The sequence below is a fragment of the Oncorhynchus nerka genome, linkage group LG3 (genome assembly GCF_034236695.1).
Source record: "Oncorhynchus nerka isolate Pitt River linkage group LG3, Oner_Uvic_2.0, whole genome shotgun sequence".
Lineage (NCBI taxonomy): Eukaryota > Metazoa > Chordata > Actinopteri > Salmoniformes > Salmonidae > Oncorhynchus > Oncorhynchus nerka.
In genome coordinates, this window is record NC_088398.1 from 53,217,305 (window position 1) to 53,235,155 (window position 17,851).

General features: G+C 40.7%; 2 protein-coding genes across 3 annotated transcripts in view; both read right to left on the reverse strand.

Moving 5' to 3' along the window:
- Positions 1–871: 871 nt before the first annotated feature.
- arl5a (ADP-ribosylation factor-like 5A) lies at positions 872–11,832 on the reverse strand. The gene is made up of 6 exons (XM_029636595.2): positions 11,486–11,832; positions 3,029–3,089; positions 2,554–2,701; positions 2,203–2,286; positions 1,267–1,418; positions 872–1,011 (listed from the first exon to the last, which is right to left on the reverse strand). Exons 1-6 carry the CDS (start codon positions 11,529–11,531, stop codon positions 963–965), a joined length of 540 nt encoding a protein of 179 aa, XP_029492455.1. The 5' UTR covers positions 11,532–11,832; the 3' UTR covers positions 872–962.
- A 435-nt stretch (positions 11,833–12,267) lies between these two features.
- Positions 12,268–17,851, reverse strand: part of LOC115110736 (voltage-dependent L-type calcium channel subunit beta-4-like) — a 49,231-nt gene continuing 43,647 nt past the window's right edge. For both annotated transcript variants that reach the window (XM_029636607.2, XM_029636623.2), the window contains 6 exons: positions 16,686–16,744; positions 16,253–16,362; positions 15,879–16,030; positions 15,526–15,621; positions 15,160–15,351; positions 12,268–14,858 (listed from right to left, as the gene is read on the reverse strand). In XM_029636607.2, coding sequence (XP_029492467.1) covers positions 14,580–14,858; positions 15,160–15,351; positions 15,526–15,621; positions 15,879–16,030; positions 16,253–16,362; positions 16,686–16,744 — 888 coding nt within the window. In that variant the 3' untranslated portion in view covers positions 12,268–14,579. The remainder of the gene's footprint in view (positions 14,859–15,159; positions 15,352–15,525; positions 15,622–15,878; positions 16,031–16,252; positions 16,363–16,685; positions 16,745–17,851) is intronic.

The window sequence follows — 17,851 nt, forward strand, 5'->3', positions numbered from 1 at the left end:
GATTTCCTGCAAGACAGGAATGTCAGTGTTCTGCCATGGCCAGTGAAGAGCCCGGATCTCAATCCCATTGAGCACGTCTGGGACCTGTTGGATCGGAGGGTGAGGGCTAGGGCCATTCCCCCCAGAAATGTCCGGGAACTTGCAAGTGCCTTGGTGGAAGAGTGGGGTGACATCTCACAGCAAGAGCTAACAAATCTGGTGCAGTTCATGAGGAGATGCACTGCAGTACCTAATGCATCTGGTGGCCACACCAGATACTGACTGTTACTTTTGATTTTGACCCCCCCTTTGTTCAGACACACATTATTCCATTTCTGTTAGTCACATCTGTGGAACTTGTTCAGTTTATGTCTCAGTTGTTGAATCTTGTTATGTTCATACAAATATTTACACGTTAAGTTTGCTGAAAATAAATGCAGTTGACAGTGAGAGAACGTTTCTTTTTTTGCTGATATATATATCCCATTTGGGATGCAGATGTAATGTAAATACTGGACTGTACACACAGGGCAATACCACCACCTCAGGCCATCCGACAATACTGCAACAAGGCCACTCTGGGCAGGCAAGCCCACTCACACATAACTAAAGACGACTCCTGTTAAATCTGAGCTGTCCCAAGCATTCGTTTTTCTTATAGTATGAAAACCAAGCGTGCAGATTCAGAAATTAAATACAGAGTCTTTTGTTTAGTTTTTCTTTCCAGAATGGATCCTGAAATGGTAGAGTGGTACAGTTCTGGTTGTTCACAGTTCTCAGTCAGAGCAGATCAATGTTCTGTAGAAATAAATAAACACGCAGCAGAAAAACAACATCCTGGCCGGTAGGGAGTCTGACCAACCGGGTCAAGTCAGTCTCATGGAGAGGAAAAGAGCCGCCTGTAAACCACCCAATCCCTCAGGACTGAAGGTGTAGAGAGAAGAAAGGAACATCACACTGTTGTTGTTGATCAGCGTCAAAGGTCATCTAACCCGTAGTCGTGACATCATCCACTCCAGGCCCTGGCACAACCTAAAAGGTAGGGAGACAGGAAGGAGAGAGAATGTCATTTTCAGCATATAAAAGTGGGAATAAGACAAATGCTAGTTTAAATGTAAGCGACCCTCCAAGGAGGAAAGACCATAGCTTGCCGGTCCCTGGCACTAAAAAAAGCTGAGCAACAGTGCCCTACTGTATGAATGTTGGACCAGGTCTCTTGCCAAATAACTTTAATCCCAACGAGAATAACCGGCATAAATAATGGTTAAATGAAAATGTTTCGCTTACCCCTCTCCAGTGAGGGCGCAGCAGGCTTGGATGTGCCACTGGTGGTCTTTGACTGAGGTGAGCTGCAGGCTCTGGGAGATCTCAGCCACAGACATACAGCCTTTCACATCTTGTTTGTTAGCAAAAATCAGCAGGCCTGCCTTCTTCAGGTCCTGAAGAGAGGTTGAGGGTGGATGACAAGATAACGCCGATAGACATGGTCATTTTATTCCCAGCTCCTAAGCAACTCTGTTTCAAGCATTTCGCTACAACCGCAATAACATCTGCTAAATATGTGTATGCAAACAGTCAAATTTGATTTAAGTTTGGGTTCTAAGACAATTAAGGAGTAAATACAAGGAGGGAGGATGAGGAGAATGAAATTGAGAGGTACCCATATGCTCATAGATCATCATAGAACATAGGCTGCTTCCATGTTTGCTAGGCTGAGGGTATCACAGATTGAACAATGAGACAGATATTTCACTGGACGTATAAATGTGAAGCATCCGCTTGGCGTTTCCACTCAATACCAAATATGGTAGTGAGAGGAAGCCCAGCGGCCAGCAATAGAAGAACGAGATTTTGCCCGACATTCTGCACATTTTCTGTTCCCAAAACTAGAATCTGTTTCAAACAGTGGCAAAGTTTTGTAGACTTTAGCCTTTGCCAAAGTTCTAAAAAATTGTGTTGATAAGAAAGAGTGCAAAGGTGAATTGAGTTATTGCACACGCACACTTCACAGAGTAGGTGTTCCCTAACGGAAATAGGCTAATGTTTGCAAGAACACGCCAATAGGATCTCGCTAGCTTCGTGCTTGGCTCTGCCCTCCTCCTTGCTTGTTCTGCCCACTATGACAAATTTGTTCCCATCTTAGTTATAAAACTCATTCTACGTTGACACAAATATTGTGTGCAGTGTGCACTATAAAACATGGCCAAGAACACCAAAACTCACTTCATGTGCAAGCATTCTGTAGAGTTCCTCTTTGGTGACAGAGATTCTCTCTCTGTCTGTGCTGTCCACCACTACGATCACAAACTGGAGAGAAAGATAGGGAGAGACATAAGAAAGGATATTAAAAAGACAGTTGTAACACTGTACATTAAGTTGCTCTTATATCTAAGTAATAACACTAGCAACATTGTATTAATCCTTTAATATTTTGGAATTTACATTGTAATTACATAGCAATATTGTTGAGCAGTTTTTGTTACATGTTACCAGACAGCCTAGTTTAATTCAAGACACACACAAGTTAACAGTTCAAACAAACAACTGCCATACAGCCACGGTACGTGGTCTGACCTCTGTGTTAGTGTAGTACGTGTTCCAGGAGGATCTCAGTGACTCCTGTCCTCCAATGTCCCACATCAGGAAGTGCGTGTTGTTCACCACTATCTCCTCCACGTTGCTGCCTATTGTAGGAGACGTGTGGACCACCTCATTCATAGAACTGCAAGCACAAGCACAGGAGTTTCTCAATATCAATGCAAAACAACAATCAAGTCAGTAAGAATGTTGGTAGGCATGAGAACAATGTGGTTGTCAACAGGTAATTTTGTAAATCTATTCCCTATTGGATCACATTCTTCCATAAGTGGGTTAACCAAAAAGTATTTAAGCACTTTCTCATTTAGCAGAAAAAAACCTTATAAAGTCCTAATCTCCCCCTAGTTGTGAGAAGAAATGAGTCTACTGTTGTTGTACCACTGTTTTCCCTTCTTCAGAACTCACTCTCATCCCCCTATCTTTATCTCCTAACAGTAGGCAAAAAACTTACAACTGGTAAAGTATGGTGGTCTTCCCCGCATTGTCCAGGCCCACAATAATAACCTTGTGCTCTGAAAGAAAAAGAGTAAGAAGAAATACGTCTTAAAAACACATACAAATAATCACAAGACACTAGGCTATAAACTTCTAAAATAAGTCTGACTTCAATGCACTATGGCTGACCTACACACCCAATAGGGAGCAGCACCATTCTTCATTTTCTTCTAAAACACTGTTGATATTGTTCAAACAAAGGACCTCAGCTCTCCAAAGCACAGCCATGAATTAAACAATCCATTCTGTTTTGGAGCAGACTTCGAGACTTGACAGTGAAAAACTACCATGTTTTACACATTTTCACACTGCTCTCTCACTCAGACTTAGCAGTGCCAGAGAAGAGGGGGGAACACCCACAGTTAGGCCTACATTAGGGTGAGCTTGCTTGCTCAAGCTGAAAGCAGCAGCTGTTGGGAATGGTTGGACGGATACGGAGCCACCACCTGGTCATCCAAGCAAAGTCAAAGCCTTCTGGACTCAAACATGCAGCTCCATGTAAACACTGTCGCCTGTACGTAACCACATTGTGACTGGAATTTGAGAAATGCACAGTATTAGCAGAGAAGAACCAACCAGATATGGGTATAGGCCAGGTTGAGCAAAATTATTACTAACAAAGCTGAACAAATAGCCTAACCACTCCCCTTTTGAAAGCTGCAGACAGGAGTATAGTGTGTTGGGATTGGATCAAGGGCTGGGCCTACTCAATACTCTCTCCTTCTCACATCACTCCCATCTCCCTTACTCATGCCCATATGATCAACTTATGTAGACTAATCATGTGACTGACAAGGAAATGTTGGTTGAGCAGGACGTAAATTACAGAAGTGAATCTTTTGTCTTTAAAACCCCAGAAAACCAGAACTGAGAGGGAGCCTCAAGAACATCTAGAGCCTTGTTAGTTTCTGGGCCATAAGGCTCAAGAGGGGAGAGAGTCAGTTTACATCTCTACATGTTTTCTGACATGCCTTCAGGACCATCCACCATGCTTAGTCTAAGGCAACTGGGGCTCAGATATAGTTGGACTGATCCAGTACTGCAGATAAGCAGATAAGAAACAGTATCCTACACTCTGCCAACACTGCTCCTAGGTCATTATCACCAGCTTCTCCTTATGTCCTCTGGTCATTTCCATGTAAAAGGACCATGAGCACCAACATGTGAAGTTCATAGCCAAATTGTATGTGTTCCTATGAACTTCACATGTTGGTGCTTATATAGATATATACACACATACATACATGCATATACACACACACACACTTTTCTCAACAATGACCTTTACCAACATTTATATTTCATTTTGCAGAAATTATTTACATTCTGTAAGATGAACCCTTACACTCAGTGGGAACTGACCTAGGAACTGATAGATAGGGCTAGATTGAAATGTTTCTACAGAATAAATATGGAAGGCATATGCATAACCATGGTAGCAATTAAAAGGGAACAGTTAGGAGATCATGGGAAAATTATTAGATTAAAAGGTGAGGACAACAGTTCACCTGACAAGACTGAATCCAAACATTACACTTGATTTTATGGGCATTTTACATTTACTGTTCTTTTCTCTGCATTTGTTGATCTGAAAATATTCTGGATACATTCAGTAACATGATAAGAATATTCTTGGGAATTTTGTGGAACGTAAAGCATAAGACAACAAATAAATGACAAGGATTTGAGTGAGAGGTGCATAGTTCCTAAGTAATTTCAATGCACTTATGACTGAAAGAGTCTTCAACTAGTTCTCCTAGCTGTGTCGTTGAGGAATTAGAGCAAGGACACTTTTGTTTGGAACTCAACCTTGCCATCACACAATTACTGTTGTTGTTTAGACAATCGAAAAACGGACCATTGTAAATTGAAATCTGGGTCAGGTGGGCATTATTTGAAAGCTTGTTCTATTGCAAACATGACTAGGTAAATTAATACGATCTTACAGTGTTAGGATTTCACAAGGCAATTCAGAGAAGCAGACTATAATTTGTGCGCACAGAATAGAGTCATGAGTGCATTCAGATGTGTGATCCACGGCAAATAGTCTTGACAACACAACAACAACCAAACTCATTCTGTTCAGGGAAACCCAGGGTATAACGCCATGTCATTTTGTAACTGTACACCAAACATAGTGATCAGAAAGGTTGACACCGTACACTGAGGGTACAAACTCAATATGAGGAAGGTGTTAATGTTTTGTATACTCAGTATATTACAGTACATGCATTTTATGATATGGAAATGTGAAGTGCACACTTGGACAACAAAACACTTGCAAAAGTGGCCCGATTAACAGGATGGGGAGCAACTTCTTGTTGCCCGTGGTGCTCAAGTTCAGAACGGCTGTCAGTCATAACCGATACAGAGGTGTGAAGTGGAGACCCTGAGCTCTGATGTATAACATGTTAGTGTACAGCTACTGTCTGCATTCCGATTTAGGCACGTATGTCTCCAAATCTGCCATTTTCAACCCATATACGAGTACAAATGTTTTAGTAGGGCTGGGAATTACCAGGGACCTCACGATACGATATCAAGATACTTAGGTGCCAATACGATATTGCGATTCTACATGTATTGCATTTCGATACTGTGATTTTATTGTGATTCAATGTTCCTAACATATTGCTCACAATATGTTTGCTGCAGAGGGACAAAAGAGAACCATGACAAAACGAGTTGATCAGTCATGAAAGTAAGTGCTGAAAACAAATGGGCTCCTATTTAAAAAGAAGATGGCTCTACAAGCTATAAAGGATAAATACTGGAGTTTTGGTGCAGTTACAGCAAACTAGCTCAAAAACTAAACATTGCAGTATTGTCAAAATGATACATATGAAAGCTGGTAGTTCCTTTTAACATGAGTCTTCAATATTCCCAATTAAGAAGTTTTAGGTTGTAGTTATTATAGGAATTATGGGACTCTCTCTATACAATTTGTATTAATTTGTATTTCATATACCTTTGACTATTGGATGTTCTTATAGGCACTATAGTATTGCCAGCCTAATCTCGGGAGTTGATCGGCTTGAAGTCATAAACAGCGCTATGCTTGAAGCACATCGAAGAGCTGCTGGCCAACGCAGGAGTCAGTTAAGAACAAATTCTTATTTTCAATGACGGCCTAGGAACAGTGGGTTAACTGCATTTTTCAGGGACAGAAAGATCTTGTAACCTTTTGGTTACTGGTCCAACACTCTAACCACTAGGCTACCTGCCACCGTATCACAATTCCAGTGGGTCAGAAGTTTACATACACTAAGTTGACTGTGCCTTTAAACAGCTTGGAACATTCCAGAAAATGATGTAATGGCTTTAGAAGTTTCTGATAGGCTAATTGACATAATTTGAGTCAATTGGAGGTGTACCTGTGGATGTATTTCAAGGCCTACCTTCAAACTCAGTGCCTCTTTGCTTGACATCATGGGAAAATCAAAAGACCTCCGGAAAAAAATGTGGAGACCTCCACAAGGCTGGTTCATCCTTGGGAGCAATTTCCAAACGCCTGAAGGTACCACGTTCATCTGTACAAACAATAGGACGCAAGTGTAAACACCTTCTGACCAAGCAGCCGTCAAACCGCTCAGGAAGGAGACGCGTTCTGTCTCCTAGAGATGAATGTACTGTGGTGAGGAAAGTGCAAATCAATCCCAGAACAACAGCAAAGGACCTTGTGAAGATGCTGCCGGAAACAGGTACAAAAGTATCTATATCCACAGGGAAACAAGTCCTATATCGACATAACCTGAAAGGCCGCTCAGCAAGGAAGAAGCCACTGCTCCAAAACCACCATAAAAAAAGCCAGACTACGGTGTGCAACTGCACATGGGGACAAAGATTGTACTTTTGGAGAAATGTCCTCTGGTCTGATGAAACAAAAATGGAACTGTTTGGCCATAATGACCATCGTTATGTTTGGAGGAAAAAGGGGGAGGCTTGCAAGCGAAAGAACACCATCCCAACCGTGAAGCACAAAGGTGGCAGCATCATGTTGTGGGGGTGCTTTGCTGCTGGAGGGACTAGTGCTCTTCACAAAATAGATGGCATCATGAGGGAGGAAAATTATGTGGATATATTGAAGCAACATCAATATATCAGTCAGGAAGTTAAAGCTTGGTCGCAAATTGGTCTTCCAAATGGACAATGACCCCAAGCATACTTCCAAAGTTGTGGCAAAATGGCTTAAGGACAACAAAGTCAAGGTATTGGAGTGGTCATCACAAAGCCCTGACCTCAATTCTATATAAAGTTTGTGGGCAGACCTGAAAAAGCGTGTGCGAGCAAGGATCCTACAAACCTGACTCAGTTACACCAGCTCTGTCAGGAGGAATGGGCCAAAATTCACCCAACTTATTGTGGGAAGCTTGTGGAAGGCTACCTGAAATGTTTGACCCAAGTTAAACAATTTAAAGGCAATGCTATTCTGAATGTGATGTGATGTGAATGTGATGAAAGAAATAAAAGCTGAAATAAATCACTCTCTACTATTATTCTGACATTTCACATTCTTAAAATAAAGTGGTGATCCTAACTGACCTAAGACAGGGGATTTTAATAAGATTAAATGTCAGGAATTGTGAAAAACTGAATTTAAATGTATTTGGCTAAGGTGTATGTAAACGTCCGACTTCAACTGTACCTTGACACAGCACTCAACACCTACTTGAACTACTCTGGACTGTCTTCAAAGTCTGTCAGTCAGTGGAGTACTTTACTTTCATTACAACTGAACAAATAGTAGAAGACTACTTTGGTACTTTAAGGAAAGGGAAATTCCTATTTTTGCTCTCAGAAACAACTGTATATTCCTAGTTAGAGATGATGACACAATAGTAGTATGGGAAGCCAACTTCCCATGGGGGTGGTCTTATCGATGCCATTATGTAGATACTTGTTCTGGTGAGCGTTATTTTTTGCCATTAGGTAATGCAGATACCAACTTGTTTTGAACCTGATACAAATCTTACTATGTGAACTTTTTTGCAGCCGCTGCAAAAAATGCAGATTGCACAGAGCACACAGCTGCGTCAGCGGAGTTTGAGCTCACCACCAGTTAGTCTTGTGTAAGCAAATGCATAAGATCTTTTCTCAGTTGCAAAGGTCGCTTAGGCTGTGTGAGCAGTTAAAATATATGCATACTGTTCCATTCACACTCTCCTACCGTCCCTATTTACTGTAAATAGCCATTGTAACTGGTGCTGTGCTAGAGTATTGTATTTGTCCTTCACCTTGTGAATGAACTGTCATTGTTCCATTTAAACCCCCACAGTGAGATGAGTCTTTGAGATTCCTGTTTGACGTACTACTGACACCGCAGCACAAACGGAACGCCTTGCGCCCCATGGGCTTTATGACATGTGGGACACCGTTGCTGGTAGAAGACTACCAATCAAAGCCTTCCTCAAACACAGGACATAGCCAATTACAATAGACCTATGTGAGAGGACAAGGTCTTTATATTACAAAATAAAGACATTGTGAGATGAGATTCCAATGAAACTAGCCTGTTTTTATAAGACAATTCAGCTACAGTATCGCTCTGACTGAACCAATATGGAGCCACTCAGAAATGTGTCAAGTATATTTTAAATGAGACCAGAAAATACAGTGTACAATGCTAGGCTATATATGCAAAAATACTTTCATGTAGAGCAGATATGAAAGGTGCTGTAAGCCTCTAACAATAGTTTGTCTGAGTGAAGAAGCTGGGTAAAAAAGTTGACAAAACAGATCATTTCAATTTTCAGCAGCGTTGAAAACATAAAAAGCACTGCATGACAGGACATGCTTTGGGTGGGAGATATGCCTAACTCTGGTAGTAACAGACAAAAAAGATGGTGTTGTATTTCGTTAGAGGCTAGCTGTCCAGCCAGGGACAACTGTAGCTTTATTGTAAACTCCTTATGGAATTGCCATACCATACATGTTTGGCTTGACAATGACAGAAATGGAGTTAGCAAAAACACTAGCATATCAAGCATATCTGGAACCAGGCTAGGACAACAGACAGGAGTCGTCATCATTCAGAATGAGTCATTCCTTCATTTTCATCCTTGGGTAAACACATTCTGATGTGGCAGTAAACACGTTTCCATCCAGTTTTTATTACGGCTGGGAATAGCCAGGGACCAGCCAGGGACCTCACAATATGATATTATCATGATACATACGTGCACATACAATATGACTTGCGATTCTCGATATTCTATGTATTGCTATTTGATACTGTGATTTTATTGTGATTCAATGGTTGAAGCATATTGTTCACAGTGCCTTCTGCAGAGCGACAAGAGAAAAAAACTAGTTTTGATCAGTCATGGAAATAAAAGTGCTAAAAACAAATTGGCTCTCTATTTAAAAATAAGATGGAAATCAAGCTATGAGGGGAAAAAAACGAATATTGCTATATTGTCAAAACGATACGAAATAATATCACAATATGTTTTCACCCCCATCACTAGTTTGTATGCGAGTAAAGTCATGGAATATGAATGTATTTATTTTTTTAAACACGACAAGTGTAAAGGAAACAGGAAATGTCGGTATAATTTAAAATGTCCACAGACAATTTGTTCTTTCGACAGAAAATGTATTATGCAACAAATTGCGGTGGAAACGATTTATTGTGTGACTGTTGATAGAATAACCTTCATGTCGAGGTAAATTTGCAGTCACGTGATGCTATATTTATTATGGATCCCCATTAGGTGCAAGGCAGCAGCTACTCTTCCTGAGGTCCAACTAAATCAAGGCAGTTATATAGTCCAGGGTGGTAAAAGTGCATGGTGATGAGCTTGATGCTACTTTCCAATAAAATCGAGGGTCTTCATTTGTAAGCTAGTTACACGATGATCGGTGCTTAGCTGTCAATTAACAAATCAAAATAATCTTGATTTTATCCATCTCAACATATAATCTTACCTGTCGAGTGTCTACTTTATCCGTGAACCGTTGTCTGGAGAGCATGCACGAAAACCAGATTGGGAAAATGTGCCAATTATCGAAACACTTTGTGTGACAAAACTATGGAAAATAGAATGGAGACACTTGACACTTTTGTTTTCGTTACATGAACATTTAAGCGCAAAAATTGTTTATGTGCACTATGTCATAACGCACAGACTTGTATCCGCAAAGTCAGTCTGATGGAAAGGCACATATTTTAATGCCGGTTTTATATTATTTGCACGAAAATCTGTCGCAAATTGGATGGAAACCAAGCTACTGACTGCATGCGAGTGAACCACTTTAGTTACGATATCCGTGATTGTTTATGTATTTGGCCTTTTATTTGACTAGGCAAACAAGTCTTTACCGCAGTCAGTGAAGCCCCTGAGAATAGATAGGCCTACAACATAAAACCGAACGGTCCAGAGAGAACTTTCCATAGAAATACTCTGCTGCCCTCGGCGCTCATGTTACAGGGGTTCGCACAGATCTGATTACATATTGAGTGAGCACAGGATTGAGCCGGGAGGAATTGGTTACATTTTCAGCTAATTCAGACAAATGCACAGTGCACTAAAGACGACAACAGACACAGTTTTAGTCTACAATCTGTGTGAGGAACGGGACAAATGTAACTGGGCTCGTGCTCAAATTTGCAACTTGAAGTTCCATTTTACTCTCCAGTGATCCTGAATTTACCTACCTGATAATATACCTCTCATTAAATTAGTTCAATATGGACACAACACCGAGATAACATAAACACCCACCAAAAGAGTACTGTATTTTATGGAATCTACTAGTACACTTCCCATAGAAAAGAAAAACTCAGGAGCGTATGCTTCCCAAGAGGAAGAAAATGTGCAACATTAAATACATTGTACTGTAGTGCCTGTTCCTCTGTTTACTAAGCCAAACCGGAGTCGGTCTACTCTAAACAATGACAATGTAACATTAGCTAGCAATGTTAGGCCTTGAAAATCAGAATAGTTAAGGACATAACGTTAACTAAATATGTCGTTCTACCCCTGAACAAGGCAGTTAACCCACTGTTCCTAGGTCGTCATTGTAAACAAGAATATGTTCTTAATGGACTTGACGAGTTAAAGGTTAAAATAAAATAGTACAGCACAGGCCCTCTGAACACTGCAGTGTTGACGATAGCTAGCTAGCTATGAGATATATCATTCAACTAACGTTACCTAACTAATGTATGTATTACTGTAAATTACAGCAAAATAGTTACCCATGTAGCTACAGTAACTGGGTAAAGAAAAGGCAGCGTTACGTTAGACTGATATAGGCCCGGTAAAAACTAAAGCTATGATACATTAGCAAGTAAACTAACGTAGCTAGCTAACGTAACCAGTGGACCAGGCTTGGCTGTGTTGGCTAATAGCTGGACTAGCTAGCTAACTTATCCATTGAACTTCACACTCGACGTTAACGATATACTTACCTTGATGATTGAAAAGCCTCCATAGCTTGGTAAAAAGTATTCCCATGGCTGTTGCGGAGCCTTTGGAGAACTACCAGTAGCTACGGCCAATTAATTTAGCTAGGCTATAAGCGAATTCCTGAAGATGTTGCTAATGCGCTAGCCAGGCAATGCTGCTGTCAGTATCACACTTGGCAATATTTGACGGTGAAAAAGAAACCAGTAATGTCAACGCTTCTTGACAACGTTTTCATCTTTGTACGAAGGCCTTTATGGTCGACATAGAATTACAGGACGCGGTTTACATTTTATTTCTAGATAATACAACGATAGCTGGCTTGCTTGGTCCGCTGGAGTGCGGTCGTCAACACTGACGCACGCCTACTCTAAACTGCACTCTCTCCACAGTCGGTCCAGTGAGGATGGATTCCAGAGAGAATCAGAAAATTATTACCCACAGTAATACTGCATCAATAGGCACTTTAAGTCCTATTTTGAAGTGAGGCAATTGCAAGCATTCACAAAATGCCACATATTTGATAAGACATTGTCTTCAGTTTAGTCCATGCAGGGAACCTGTGGGACAAACAAACATAAATTGCACAACAAAGGAAGGACAGTAAATGATGACAATGAATAAATCATGATTCACTGTAATCCGGTGAGTATCCACTGGATGTACACTGCTTTGTGTTCTGTTTTAGTGAAGAGGAAATTATTTTTTTGATAAGAAGGGCCAACTCAATGGCCTACATCTTCAGATAACACATCTGTCCTAAGAAGGGAGGCAATGAAGAAAATAGTTCATTATAACAGAGCTCTGAATTTATTTAACAAAATAAGTAAATTTTTTATGCAGCTAGAGTTGGTTCTCATTATACATCAATGTTCCATAAAACATATTTCTCTTTCTTCTTGATGAATTAAAGTGTTGTATTAGTCATGCAGTTATGCATTTCCCTTTTGAATGTCATCTTTCACAAAAATAACAATAACACAATAACATAATCATTGAACTGCAATGAAGCCGCTAAGTAGCCGAGGAAGGAAAAGAATCAGCATGCAGCACTGTACACATTTGCATAGTAAATTATCTTTTTTCTCTAGATTAGTTTGTCTTCTTTGTTTTTCTCTTTACGAGCATGCCTTTATAGAATACAGCATAAACAGAAATCAAGCTGTCTTGGCAATAGAAGAAGGCTGAAGAAAGATGAAGAAGAAATAATAATGATGCACACCCAGTATTGGTGCACCACACACAACTCATAGTATATAGAGAGACATTATCTGACGTAAACTTCTAGCCACCACCTCCCCAGTCTATACCCTTCACACTCTCTACACAACTTAACTTTTATAATTGGCTAACCATATAGACCTTAAAAACTCCTAACTAAAATGCTACATTTTGAGGATATGTATATGATTAGGAGAGTAACCACTCCATTGCTACAGTGCTAAAAAAGAAAGGAAGTATGAATAGAGAAAGAAGTTTAACACAAGGCCTGGGTTAAGCAATAAGGCTGTACTTTGTATTATGATACGCAAATTCTTGGGATAGTAAAATTGTCCTTTAAAAAAACGACATAATTTTCTTTTCACGGCCAGTACATGGAAGACTTTTAAATGGGGCATTAATATAGAATAGCCGATGGTTGTAAAGCAAATAATACTGACCAAGTGTTTGATGTCAGAATCACAAACCTTTCTGACAATATAACATTAACTTCACAGCAGACTGAAGCCTTCTCTTCCTCTTATGTGTTGACTAATTTAATTGTTGAAATGTGAGTACCATAAATAACAGTCACTTACTCAACTACAGTGTCCTACTGGTTTTTCAATAGCAACAACACATACATAACAGCACTGGATCATTATTCCATGACATACTGTATATTGACAAAAAGACATCATTCTAAACCAATGAAACTTTGCTGAACGGACAGCAGGTATTTCTTACTGGCCAAACAGGACTTTCTTTGAATATATTACACTTGAATTAAGAAGACTGTTAAAAAGAGAAGAAAATATGATGCAAATTAAATCACTATCAGAGGCTGCTTGTACAGAACATGGGATGTGGTAAACCAATCAGATGATCAATATTCCCCTGATTGGAAGTATAACCATCTTCACTGAGCCTATCCTCTGAAACCAATTTGAACAATTGAAACTAAGCACACATGGGCATATTGCCCTTCTCAACATTGGATGCCTAGTCTTGAGATCTACTAACTTGGATTCCACATACTAAACTGATAGGCAAAGTCCTCACACTAGAGTGTTAAGGTACTATATAAAGAAGGGATGCACCCTTTCCTGAAAGAGCACAAGATATGAAACTTGCTCAGCAAATTCTACTTAGAAAAGTGTGATTTTCTGTCCTGATGCGGCATGTCGCAAATGGCACTAAGTATCATTGAGGAGAAGAAGGGGATAGAAGTCCAGGAAACTAGAAGATTCCGATTCAGAAACCCCCTAAATAATCACTCAACATTTTGCAAAACAGAAACTTTTCTGCTCTGAGAAGCAGGTTATAGGCTACAGGACTGGAAACACTAACATCCAAGACAATTTCAAACAACTTAGTGATATTAATTAAAGATACAGTGCACTGACTCTGCTGCTATTGGCTCCTGGAAACGTGCAAAGAGGTTCTCTGCTGATCGAGTGATGCATGACGCTGCCTGGCACTGGTTCAAGGCAGGTGATGATGGGTCATCATGACCACCACGACAGCTATCCCTGCTAACACTGAGACAACAGGGAGTCGGGGACCACATGGTCACCCCTTTCACCCAGCCATGCCAAGTCTCTGCCATGTTAGAAAAGAAGAAGACAAGCCCAGTGTTGGGCCTTCCTTTAAAAAAAAACATGGTGAAAATCTGCTCCTCATCCTATTTTTAGTTTTTTTTAAATGGAGGCGTCGAGATTTGATTTTCAGTTGGTCAATGTTCACGTTTCCAGTGTGAACCAGTGCCAGAGGTAAAGCGAGTTACTAACACTTTATAAAAAGGTTGTTACAGTACAATTAAATGAAAGAGCTGTCTTGTGGCTCTGTTGTACCCAATGTGAAGGGAAGAGAGGCCTATGTGATATAAGGGTCTTCAGCTCAAAGTCTGTGCCTGGAGTCATGGCTGTAGCCTCCGGGGGAGCCGTTACGGTTACGGTGGGGCTTGTACGTGTCCTGGTAGGGGTCATGATAGTCCTCCTCCACCAGGGGGTAGTGGACCTGGTCCCGGCTGTGCTGCGAGCCGGAGGATAGGCGGTTGCGGCTCTTCCTCTGCCGCTCATTGTGGTAGTTCTCGTCTGAGGGCATTAGGCTGTTTCTCTCGATGGGTGAGTGGTCTCCTGCTGTGTGATTGCTGTTCCTGTTTGTATTTCTTTGGCCCTGTCCAGGGAGAAGGAGGGGACATATTGTATAAATCTGGTCATTCAGCCATTGACTATAGCATCAGCATTTTCATTACTGTGGCAATATTATTATTATTTTTTATATAGTGAGAAAAATCTCAGTGACTATAAGACTCCATAAATAGGCAATCATTTCACTACTGACTGATACCTTTTCCAATTAATTATTTACAACTGATTTGCCCAACGATATTTCAGCAAAATAAACTATAGCTATTGCCACCACATCTATTGTACTTTAACCCCCTATATAACTAAATAAGATCAATTATAATCACCTGTTGGTTCAGCCCGGTTATGGCTGTGGGGTACGGAGAGAGAGCGGTAGATCCCAGGTTGCGGCCCAGCAGAGGGTTGAGAGGGGTGCTCAGGGAGGTGTGTGTGGCCCTCCAGTAGGCTTCCAGGTACTCTGCCAGGTGCTCACATGCATCCTCCAGCTGATTCTCATCCAGAATGATGTCAAACATTTCCTGAGAGAGAGAGGAGGGGAAAGAGAGAGACAGATAGAGAGAGCGAGGGTGAGAGCAGAGACATGTAGAATTAGACTTGGCAGACTGATTTGCTGATAGCCCTTGTGAAGGCCAGAGACAGTAACAGGATGTAGCAGTTGACAGAGTGTACTGTGGGGGATATTGGATGCCTACCGGAGGGCACTGGGCTAGTTTGTCCGCTGCCACCAGCTGCACATTCAAGTGTTTGCTCTGGGATTTCCCTCTCGACTTGATCAGCCGCTGCAGAACCTGTGGATAGTTGATATATAAATCAAGCCAGAAGAGGGCAGCAATGCAAATCAGCCTGGTCATGGTTGGGAATGGAAATAGTCACAGTGGGAACCCATCAATGTCAAATCCTTGAATTCACCTTAAAAAATATATTTGTAGATGTCAAAAGGATTTCACTCCCGGAGCCTGGTTCCTCTGAATTCCCTCCCATTTTCAATCCAGGTACATTAGTCAAATTAGAACCATTTTGGGATAAAGGGAAGCCTAAAAATTACCTTAGGAGAGGACACTTTAACATGGACGATGATAGGTGCTAAGGACGTCTTTGTGAGCTGGGCCGGATGGTTGATCGTGTCAGCATCCAGAACCACCAGCTGTAAGGATCGGGCCAGCTCAAATATCCTCTCAATCTCACTCTGAACTTCCGCTGTACAGGAAAAAGAAGACAGATCACAGACAGAGGATGAATCTATTTATAACGACAAGCTCAGAAGACATAAAATCCACAAATTCTGTGTAAAACAGATCCTTTATCAGATATGAAAAATATATTATATGCATACATGTATTTGTAACTTCCATTTTAACATGTACAATATACCCACATTAAAGTAAAGAATGATAGCATTCAATGCCATTGTGATGATACCTAGGTTGGATCTGGTGTTGGATCTTTCAATGATGGCCCTCTTGCTGGGGTTGTTGAGCACTGACCTCTTGGCCAGAGCGATGTCTGCCGTTACCCTTGTAATGGATATCCTACAAGTTATAGAATCAAGAGAGACAGAATAGGAGAACATACAACACAACATGTTAGTCACAATCCAGACTAGTATTGTATGGTTACCAGAATGTTTATAAAACCTAAGGAAAGACCTAGTCAAAACAGGTGGTCAAATAAGGTACTCATTATATTATATAATATTATATATTATATTCATTTACAAGTGCTTTACATCTTTTTTTCAACTAGCTATAGTAGTTTGCATGAGGGTAAGTGGAGCAGCATGCAGAGGGTTAGTACAGTGTACAGGGGAAAGGGCTGGAGACAATATGCAGGAAAAGGCCTGATGACTCCTCACCTGCCATCAAACCTGTGCTTCAGGAAATCAAAGAGTGCTTTCTGCATCATGTCTGTCACCTGCACACAGAGCCCGGGAGCAGCAGAGGACGGCAGACAGAAAAGAGGGATAAAATAGTGAGGAAAAAGGAGTGAAAGAGAGAGAGAGAGCGTGAGTAACAGGACAGGTGAGAGAGGGTGAAGACAGACAGCAAGGAAATAAGCCAGCAGAAATTCATTGACAATTCCTCACAGCTATAGCAAGCCTGGAAGAACCCTTGCAAGACCCATTTCATATGCTGAAGCTACATTCCCTGATGGGCAATGTTTATAAATAGCACATGTTATGGACAAAGGTACCCAAGGATGTCAAAAGAACAGTTGTCAACTTTGCAATCATTTTCGATTTCAGTATTAGTGCTAAATCATGACCATCCCATCTTTCCCCATCCACCACCATTATCCATCCAATAAAGATTTCTCCATATTCCTCATATCTAGAAGGTCTCTCTTTATGTAGTGTTGGGTAGCCTCTCTTGTGTGTTTTGTCCTATATTTATATATAATTTATTAAAAAAATGTAATCCCAGCCACCGTCCCCGCAGGAGGCCTTTTGCCTTTTGGTAGGTCGTCATTGTAAATAAGAATTTGTTCTTAACTGACTTGCCTAGTTAAATACAGTTGAAATAAAAATGAATTATGACATTCACCCAGAAGGTCCATTCAGGCTCCTCTGGTCCTGCCTGTGATTTCTTCCACCGGGCCAAAGCATCCATCAAAGGAGAAGCATGATCTCTGGTTTCTTTCCACTTCATTTTCTAAAGAATTAATCCTGGTTACATTAAATAAGGTGATTAAGGCCTACAATGAAGTGTCATAAAGACCAATGCCGATGTGATGAATTGGGCTATAGCAGGCCAGACCAGTCTTCATTAATGCTATTTTTGCAAGCTATTTGAATTACACTCTGAAGCTGGGTAGAACTGTAGTTTTGAGGACAAGTCTAGCAAGGAGCAGAGTGGAACAATTATTATATGGTATATCCAAAAATATGAGAGTTAAAGACTTTTTGTGTGCTTTTCACACAGAAATAATCATATTCTTTATAGTTAATGGCAACATTGAAATGTTTTACAGTTCACTAGGGACATTTTTAGAGGAAAAAACAGATGTTGTGTAAGCTCTCTT